Genomic DNA, 9,786 nt, shown 5'->3' with positions numbered 1-9,786 from the left:
TTATCTCAGCATAGACTTTATTGGTTTGGCTTTTCTTTTCTACTCCAGAGTGGGGCTGAGGCAGGAGCTAAGTGAAGGGCTGAATCCAGTCCTGAGCTGGGTGTGGTCAGAGTCACCGAGACCTGGGACAGTGGGAAAAGGAGAAGTGGTAGAGAGGAAGGTTGTTAGGGACTTGCAGTAGGCCAAGCACATTTCTCCTGGGACTCAGCCATTGTTGAATCCCTCCTACATTTAAATCACCTTTTAAAAATTTTTTATTTTTAAGGGCCAGGCGTGGTGGCTCACACTTGTAATCCAAGCACTTCGGAGGCCAAGGCTGGTGGATCACCTGAGGTCAGGAGTTCAAGACCAGCCTGACCATTTTTTAAGGCCAGGCGCGGTGGCTCACACCTATAATCCCAGCACTTTGGGAGGCCAAGGCGGGTGGATCACGAGGTTAAGAGATCGAGACCATCCTGGTCAACAAGGTGAAACCCGTCTCTAAGAAAAATACAAAAATTAGCTGGGCACGGTGGTGCGTGTTTGTAGTCCCAGCTACTCGGGAAGCTGAGGCAGGAGAATTGCTTGAACCCAGAAGGTGGAGGTTGCGGTGAGCCGAGATCGTGCCATTGCACTCCAGTCTGGGTAACAACAGCGACACTCCGTCTCAAATATATATATATATATATTTTTAATCATTTTACTTAGGGTTTTTTTTGTTGTTTTGTTGGGTTTTTTGTTTTGTTTTGTTTTGTTTCATTTTTAGTAGAGACGGGGTTTCACCATGTTGGCCAGGCTGGTCTTGAACTCTTGACCTCAGGTGATCTGCCCACTTCAGCCTCCCAAAGTGCTGGGATTATAGGCGTGAGCCACCGCGCCCGGCCAGTTTACTCAGTTTTGAGACAGTCTCACTGTGGTGCCCAAGCTGGAGTGCAGTGACTATTTACAGGTGAAATCATATATCACTGCAGTCTGGAACTCCTGGTCTCAAGCAAATGCTCCCATCTCTGCCCTCTCAAATCACCATTTTAATGATAAGTAATCAAAATAATTCACAAAAGTACAGAGACTGTTATCCACCTCCCTACAGAGATTTTTGCACACCCTCTTCTCCATTGATCTGCTCACACTCCTGTCCCTTCTTCCCTTCCTGAAGTTCCTGTCCCAGATTTTCTCCCTCAGTCTCTCCCCAGTTGCTCAGCATCAAAGTCTAAAGTGTTTTGGCTTCCATGCCTCCTGTCTGCACCATGGGATTCCTGTCTCACCCTTTAGGTGGACAGGTCTCTTCATAACATTTAGTCCCTCAATTCTGGGACATAAGGAATGGACTGAAGAATTTTCTAGCTGGTGAGGTAGATTCAAGAGACCACTGAAGCCAGCAGTGGCTACAGAGAAAGGCAACATGGCTCCCACCATGCAGGTTCCCACCACCAGGAAGGTGCCATGGCCCAAGAGTACAGAGAAAGAGCTGAGAACAGGATGGCCTCAGCTTGGCGGGTAGGGACAGGCAGAACACAGAATGGGCTCAGCTCGGTGGGTAGGGACAGGCAGGGGAGAAGAGCGCAGCACCTCGCCTGGAAGAGTGAGGAAGAACAAATAGTAATCAGAGCTGCTAACCTTTCTGAGCTCTTATTACTCCTCAAATGTGGCCCTCAGGTCTCTGCTTAAATTGTCTCTTTTTTGTCTTTTGGTTTTTTTCTTTGTATTTTTCCACTTGTATTCTCTAATTTAAAACTCACTACAACCCCTTGAAATGATTCTATACCTCTGATTTTAATGAAAACACAGGTTCGGAAAAGCTAGTAATCAGCCGGCACGTGGAGGGGCAAAGATCTGAATCCATGTCTGTTACCGAACTCAAGTTAGAGCCGCTGTGAGGCACCACGCTCCCTACCTGAGCCTGCAGAGGTTTGTCTGATCCACCAAGCAGGCCAACAGCTCCTGAATCAGCAAGTCCCGAAGCAAATCTTCATTGCTGGGGTTCTTGGGTGGGGACCTGCAAGGGATCAGCCTCTGGCTGACTATTTTAGCCTGGGCCTTACCCAGAGAGAGTAAACACGGGGCTGGGGACACCACGGATTGCAGGGGAGCTGACACAGCTGCCTCTCCATTGGCTCAGCTATGAAATCTGGATCCTTCTTTCTGCCAGCCCCATCCAGCACTGCCTTCCTGGGGAATATGGACCCCTCACACAGGAAGAGTCGAACAGAATTCTGGTGTGAAATATTCCACCCATCCACCTCTGCAAGCGTTGCAGGATGCAGAGAGTACTTTGGGCACATTCACTCTTTGAAATGCCCTGTGCCATTCAGAGGGGGTAACTGATTTCAGGGGAGTGAGCCAGGGAAGATCCCCCTTTCTTTCACAAACAGCCTTCCCGAGGTGGCAAGGCCAGGACCTGAGTCTCTTCTTTCCCGGCCTTCTCCTGACAGGGACTCTGCTATGCATGAAGTCATCAATCTTAGAAACCCTGTCCCTGAAACTCCTCCTAGCACCCCTCCCCTGTTCCTCCAGGGCTTCTTCCTTAAGCTCCGGCTGACCTCCAGGAGTTTGCTCAATGAAGACCCCTCTTTGAACTCTGAGAGGAAGAGGATGCTTATCACAGGTCCTTGCTCTGCTCTGGGGTCAGGGAGAGGGAACAACGAGGTGGGGGTGGGGTGGGAGGCTCGGCTCCCTCCCCTCCCTCTGCGCTCTGACTCACCTCTGTGGCTCCACTGCCTCCTCCTCCTTCCTATTAGCTTGACTGGCCAGCTCCAGTGCCTCTGCCTCCCTCTGGGTGATGTTGTGCTTCCAGCTGGGAAGATACAGATTAGAGAGTGGGTGGGCTGCAGAGACTCCAGTGAACAGCTTTTCAAAATCTACCATGCTGATAAGAGAGGGCAGGGAAAGAGACTTGGCATAGAGCAAGGAGAAGGATGAGGGCAGTTGATCTTCATTTTTTTTTTATTTTATTTATTTATTTATGTGAGACAGGGTCTGACTGTATCGCTTAGGCTGGAGTGCAGTGGCACCATCTTGGCTTACTGCAACCTCTACCTCCCAGATTCAAGCCATCCTCCCCTCTCAGCCTCTGGAGTAGCTGAAACTATAATCACCACACCCAGCTAACTTTTGTACTTTTTGTTTACCATGTTGCCCAGGCTGGTCTCAAACTCGTGAGCTCAAACAATCCACTTACCACTGAGGCGGGCAGATCAGTTCAGGTCGGGATTTAGATACCAGCCTGACCAACATGGAGAAACCCTGTCTTTCCTAAAAATACAAAATTAGCCAGGCATGGCAGCACATGCCTGTAATCTCAGCTACTTGGGAGGCTGAGGCAGGAGAATCACTTGAACTTGGGAGGCAGAGGTTGCAGTGAGCCGAGATCGCGTCATTGCACACTCCAGCCTGGGCAACAAGAGCAAAACTCTGTCTCAAAAAAAAAAGAAGTAAAGGATTGGAAATAGCCCTGGTTCTACCCCTAGCCTGGACTGCTGCCCAAGTCAGGGTCCAGCTACCATGCCTAACTCCCATCCTTGCCTGGTGAAAGGTGCCTCCTGGGTTTGTGCATCATGTGGCCTGTGTGGCCACAGCTGGTGGCCTCCTCTGAACTTAAGAAGGCAGAGCCTGGCACAGGGAACAGGAGGCTTGTAATTAATGACTCACTCATTCTTCTTCCCCTTTTGGGCCAGCAGCCAGTTCACAAAGTCTTGTTGGTGAATCTTGTCCATGGCAATACTGTAGTCACTGATGAAAGTCCCCTCGGCGTACCTGGGGCTTCGAGGTTGAGGGCTGCTCACCTTAGCATGAGATCCGAGAGGCAGGGAGGGGAGAAGACTGGAATCAAGGGTGCAGAGAAGGGGCAGAAATGGGGGAAAATCACAATGCCAGGGTAAATGACTGTCACTCACTCGAAAACAAACCAGTCTGTTTTTATGGAGACTCCCTGTGGTCAATGCATTCACTCCCCCACTCCACCCCAGGCTTTATCCTCAGCTTCAGGGTGCACTTCCTATAGCCTCAGTGTGTATGGCTCTGGATTCTGGGCAAAAAGGCATCAGAGGGCTAGGTGAGGTGGCTCATGCCTGTAATCCCAGCACTTTGGCAGGTGGATCACCTGAGGTCGGGAGTTTGAGACCAGCCTGACCAACATGGAGAAACCCTGTCTCTACTAAAAATACAAAAATTAGCCGGGTATAGTGGCACATGCCTGTAATCCCAGCTACTTGGGAGGTTGAGACAGGAGAATTGCTTGGACCTGGGAGGCAGAGGTTGCGGCCAGCTGACATAACACCATTGCACTCCAGCCTGGGCAACAAGAGCAAAGAGCAGAACTCCATCTCAAAACAAAAAAACAAAAAACAAAAAAAAAAACAGGCAAAGGCCGGGTGCGGTGGCTCAAGCCTGTAATCCCAGCTACTCAGGAGGCTGAGGCAGGAGAATTGCCTGAACCCAGGAGGCGGAGGTTGCGGTGAGCCGAGATGGCGCCATTGCACTCCAGCCTGGGTAACAAGAGTGAAACTGTCTCAAAAAAAAAAAAAGAAAAGGGCTGTGCACCATGGCTCATGCCTGTCATCCCAGCACTTTGGGAGGCCCAGGCAGGTGGATCAAGAGGTCAGGAGTTCGAGACTGGTGAAACCCTGTCTCTACTAAAAATATAAAAATTAGTCGGGCATGATAGTGCATGCCTGTAAATCCCAGCTACTCAGGAGGCTGAGGCAGGAGAAGCCTCTCAGAAAATAATAACAATAATAATAATAACTAAAAATTGCCCAGGCATGGTGGCTCATGCCTATAATCCCAGCACTTTGGGAGGCTGAGGCAGGCAGATCATGAGGTCAGGAGATCAAGACTATCCTGGTAAACATGGTGAAACCTCGTATCTACTAAAAAAATACAAAAAATTAGCAGGGCATGCTGGTGAGTGCCTGTAGTACCAGCTACTCGGGAGGCTGAGGCAGGAGAATTGCTTGAACCTGGGAAGTGGAGGTTGCAGTGAGCCGATATCATGCCACTGCACTCCAGCCTGCGTGACAGAGAGAGACTCCATCTCAAAAACTATATAATAATAATAATTAATTAATTAAAAAAAGAAAAGAAGCAAACATGCATAAATGAATAAAGTATTCATTGGGAAGGGAGATTCTGTCATCTTCAGACAATTAACCACCAGGAAGTCCCTCCTGAGAACTACCCACAGTTCTCTCTCACTGTAACAGTGGCACACAGTAAAGCCTCTCTGGCTCAGTGCTCACTTTGCACTCACACCTCCAGCAGGTATTTCCCTGGAGCTTCCTACCACTTAGTCTAGATTCCCTCCCTTTCTCACCTCCCCCTTGAAACAAATCCCGAATCTGTCATCCCCCAGCCCCTCCTCTGCCCCATCCCTTCCCTCTTACCAGTCCTACCTGGAGTGACCCTCTTTCTTCTCTCCTAGTCCCACTGCCAGGAACAGGGACAGCAGCATTGGAGTGAAGGTCTTCATGGCCACCATCTTCCAGGGTTATTTCCTGAGCTAAGGCAGAAAAGGGCCAGGGTGTGCTGAGAGAGAAACCAGTGGGGGCTCTGAAAGCTGAGGAGGAGCCAAACCCTGAGGTTTGAACCTTTTCTATTTTCTTTTTACTTTTTTTGAAAGAAAGAAAGAAAAAAAGGAGTGAAGGAGAGGAAGAGGAAGAAAAAGAGGGAGAGAAAACGGGAATGTAACTTTATTCTAAAAATGGGTATTCATAATGGCCGTTCTTTTTTATTTTTTTAGATGGAGTCTCGCACTGTCACCCAGGCTTGAGTGCAATGGTGCTATCTTGGCTCACTGCAACCTCCGCCTCCCAGGTTCAAGCTATTCTTCTGCCTCAGCCTCTCGAGTAGCTGGGACTACAGGTGTGTGCCACCACACTAGGCTAATTATTTTTGTATTTTTAGTGGAGATGGGGTTTCACCATATTGGCCAGGCTGGTCTCAAACTCCTGACCTCATGATCCACCCACCTTGGCCTCCCAAAGTGCTGGGATTACAGGTGTGAGCCACTGTGCCCAGCTAGTTTGGAACTTTTCTAAGAGTCTGGGGCAACACCTTGGGGGAAGGTGAGGGGTACTATGCACTGAAGTTAGTGACTAGAAGGGACATGAAACCTAAGAGATGGACCAGGCTGGGTGCAATGGGTCATGCCTGTAATCCCAGCACTTAGGAAAGCCAAGGTAAGAGGATTCCTAAAAGTTCAAGAACAGCCTGGGAAACATGGTGAGATTCTATCTCTACAAAAATTTTAAAAATTAGCCTGGGTTGGCCGGGCGTGGTGGCTCACACCTGTAATCCAAGCACTTTGGAGGCCAAGGTGGGAGGATCACCTGAGGTCGGGAGTTCAAGAGCAGCTTGACCAACATGGTAAAACCCCATCTTTAAAAAAAAAAAAAAAATTAGCCTGGGTGAGGCCTGGTGAGGTGACTCACGCCTGTAATCCCAACACTTTGGGAGGCTGAGGCAGGTGAATTGCAAGGTCAGGAGATCGAGACCATCCTGGCTAATCTGGGGAAACCCCGTCTGTACTAAAAATACAAAAAATTAGCCTTAGCAGGGCATGGTGGTGCGCACCTGTAGTCCCAGCTACTCGGGTGGCTGAGGCAGGGGAATCGTTTGAATCTGGGAAGCAGAGGTTGCAGTGAGCCGAGATCATGCCACTGCACTCCAGCCTGGGTGACACAGTGAGACTCTGTCTCAAAAAAGAAAAAAGAAAAAATGATTAGCTGGGTGTGGTGGCATGCACATGTGGTCACAGCTACTTAAGGGACTGAGGCAGGAGAATCCCTTGAGCCCAGGAGGTCAAGGATGCAATGAGCTGTGCTTGCACCACTGCACTCCATCCTGGGCAACAGAGAGAGACCCTGTCTTAAAATAGTAATAATAACAAATATATATATATATAAACCTACTTCCCCCCCACCCCCAGAAAGAGCTTCGCTCTTGTTGCCCAGGCTGGAGTACAATGGTGTGATCTCAGCTCACTGCAACCTCCTCCTCCTGGGTTCAAGCGATTCTCCTGCCTCAGCCTCCTGAGTAGCTGGGATTACAGGCATGTACCACCACACCCAACTAATTTTGTATTTTTAGTGGAGACAGGGTTTCTCCATGTTGGTCACGCTGGTCTGGAACTCCCGACCTCAGGTGATCCACCCGCCTTGTCCTCCCAAAGTGCTGGGATTACAGGTGTGAGCCACCATACCCAGCCTTTGTATTGTTAAGTGCAGTCTGAATAGGGAAGGGCAGGAGCAGGGACAAGGGGTGAGAGATGCACGCAGAACAATGCAGAAAAGACCTGTGTGCCTGAGCATCCCTCTTCCATAGCTCCAGTGGGTAGACATCATAGGCATATGGTTTGGCGAGATTCTCCCCTTAGAATCCCCAAAGTCCGTATTAGCCAGCCTTCCTGCTTTCCCATTAGCTGTTCCTGATATCATGCAGCCCTCCTGCCCAAAAAGAAAACCACACACAAAACCACCATATTCTCCCCTTTCCCAGGCTTAACCATCTCCACTCAGGACAGGGCTTCCTGAAGTCTGACCTATACCCTTCTTCTAAGGGATTGACTCATTTCATCTGGTGGGTCATCAGTAGAAATGAAGAACAGTGAGGAACCTTCCTCCAAAGCTCTGAAAACAAAGCTAAACCTAGAGATAAGTGGGAGGCAGGACCTGATCTCCTGCTTTGGTGACATGGGTGTTAAAGGAACCATTAGAAAAAAAAAAAAAAAAAAAGGAACCATTAGGGCTCACACCTGTAATCTCAGCAATTTGGAAGGCCCAGGTGGGTGGATCACTGGAGGTCAGGAGTTTGACACCAGCCTGGCCAACATGGTAAAATCCTGTTTCTACATAAAAGACAAAAATTGGCCAGGTGTGGTGATGCGTGCCTATAATCCCAGCTATTCAGGAGGCTGAGAGACAAGAATCACTTGAACCTGGGAGGCAGAGGTTGCAGTGAGCCAAAATCGTGCCAGTGCACTCCAGCCTGTGTGACAGAGTGAGACTCCATCTCAAAATAAATAAAATAAATACAGGAACCATCAGCGCTACCTTCTCATTTCTCTTTCTCTTTATTTGAGACAGGGTTTTGCTCTGTCGCCCAGGCTGGAGTATAGTGGCCCAATCGTGGCTCACTATAGCCTTGACCTCCTGGGCTCAGGCAGTCCTCTCACTTCACCCTCCTGAGTACCTAGGACCACAGGCATGTACCACCATGCCCAGCTAATTTTTAAAATCATTTGTAGAGATCAAGTCTCCCTCCATTGCTCTGGCTGGTCTAGAATTCCTGTGCTCAAGTGATCCTCCTACCTCAGCTTCCCAAAGTGTTGGGATTACAGGTGTGAGCCACCACACCTTCCTCATTTGTCATATAGAGGAAGAGAAAGTAAGATGCCAGGGCTGCTGAGCATCTCAGAGTTGCCAAGATCCACCTCCCCTCAGGTCATCTCATCCATCCCTGCCTCCACTTCTCTTACCAGACTTCCTTTCCAGCTCTTTCAGAAGAAGGACAGACAGGGGTCTCCTTCCCCTGCCTTCTGGACCTTCTTAGCCTGCTGAAGAAATCAGGCCCAGCTCCTTTATATCAGGCATAGACCTGCTGATTAGCCTAAACACATCTTATCTCAAGAAATTAAGCCCTCAGCTCCTGCCACATTAAGTCCATTTCACACATAATAGAGTTGCCCTTTCCACCTGAACTGCTAATTGGTGATTAACATTTGGCTATCTCCAGCTGCTGTCTGGGGCCTGCCTGTGGGCAGGGTACCCTAAGTATCCCCTTTTTCTTCCTCCTCCTCCCTTCTGGGAACAGGGCCCACTACTATTCTTCTACGCCCTACTTCCTTTATAGTTGCCCCAGTTAGAAAGGGTATTTGTAGGGCAAGCACAATGACTCATGCCTGTAAACACCGCACTTAGGAGGCCAAGGCGGGCAGATCACCGGAGGTCAGGGGTTTAAGGCCAGCCTGGCCAACATGGTGAAACACAGTCTCTACTAAAAATACAAAAATTAACCAGGCATAGTGGTGCACGCCTGCAATCCCAGCTATTTGGGAGGCTGAGGCAAGAGAATCTCTTGAACCTAGGTGACGGAGCTTGCAGTGAGCCCAGATCAAGCTCACTGCACTCCAGCATGGGCAAAAAAGCAGGACTGTCTCAAAAGAAAGAAAGAAGGGGCCGGGCACAGTGGCTCACACCTGTAATCCCAGCACTTTGGGAGGCCGAGGCGGGTGGATCACTTGAGGTCAGGAGTTCGAGACCAGCCTGACCAACATAGTGAAACCCTGTCTCCATTAAAAAAAGAAAGAAAGAAAGAGAGAAAGAAAGAAAGAAAGAAAGGGGGCCAGGCGCCATGGCTCACGCCTGTAATCGCAGCACTTTGGGAGGCCAAGGTGGGTGGATCACCTGAGATCAGGAGTTCAAGACCAGCCTGGTCAACATAGTGAAATCCCATCTCTACTAAAAATACAAAAATTAGCCCGTTATACTGGCATACACTTGTAACCCCAGCTACTCGGGAGGCTGAGGCAGGAGAATGGCTTAAACCTGGGAGGCAGAGGTTGCGGTGAAGCAAGATCATTCCATTGCACTCCAGCCTGGGTGACAGAGCAAGACCCTATCTCACAAAAAAAAAAAAAAAAAAAAAAAGAGAAAAGAAAGGGTACTTGTAGGGAGGACACACATGGGATGGGGTGGCACTAACTGGCAGGGGAACGCTATCACAAGGCAATAGGCTACTTCTGGATGGGAGAGAGTGGGGCTGCAGTCATCTGAACCCCAGCTCTGGACGGTGGCCCATGGCTTTGGTGAT

General features: G+C 49.3%; 1 protein-coding gene across 1 annotated transcript; it reads right to left on the bottom strand.

The window, feature by feature from the left end:
* Window positions 1–8,529, bottom strand: GIP (gastric inhibitory polypeptide). The gene is made up of 6 exons (XM_002806854.5): window positions 8,453–8,529; window positions 5,370–5,476; window positions 3,628–3,798; window positions 2,681–2,773; window positions 1,874–1,975; window positions 1–122 (listed from the first exon to the last, which is right to left on the bottom strand). The coding sequence occupies exons 2-6, from the start codon at window positions 5,453–5,455 to the stop codon at window positions 113–115; spliced, it is 462 nt and encodes a 153-aa protein (XP_002806900.2). The 5' UTR covers window positions 5,456–5,476; window positions 8,453–8,529; the 3' UTR covers window positions 1–112.
* Between the last annotated feature and the right edge of the window lie 1,257 nt (window positions 8,530–9,786).

This window comes from Callithrix jacchus, chromosome 5 (genome assembly GCF_049354715.1).
Source record: "Callithrix jacchus isolate 240 chromosome 5, calJac240_pri, whole genome shotgun sequence".
Classification (NCBI taxonomy): Eukaryota; Metazoa; Chordata; class Mammalia; order Primates; family Cebidae; genus Callithrix; species Callithrix jacchus.
Note: the sequence above shows the minus strand (reverse complement) of the source record. Positions and strands in the feature narration are given on the sequence as shown.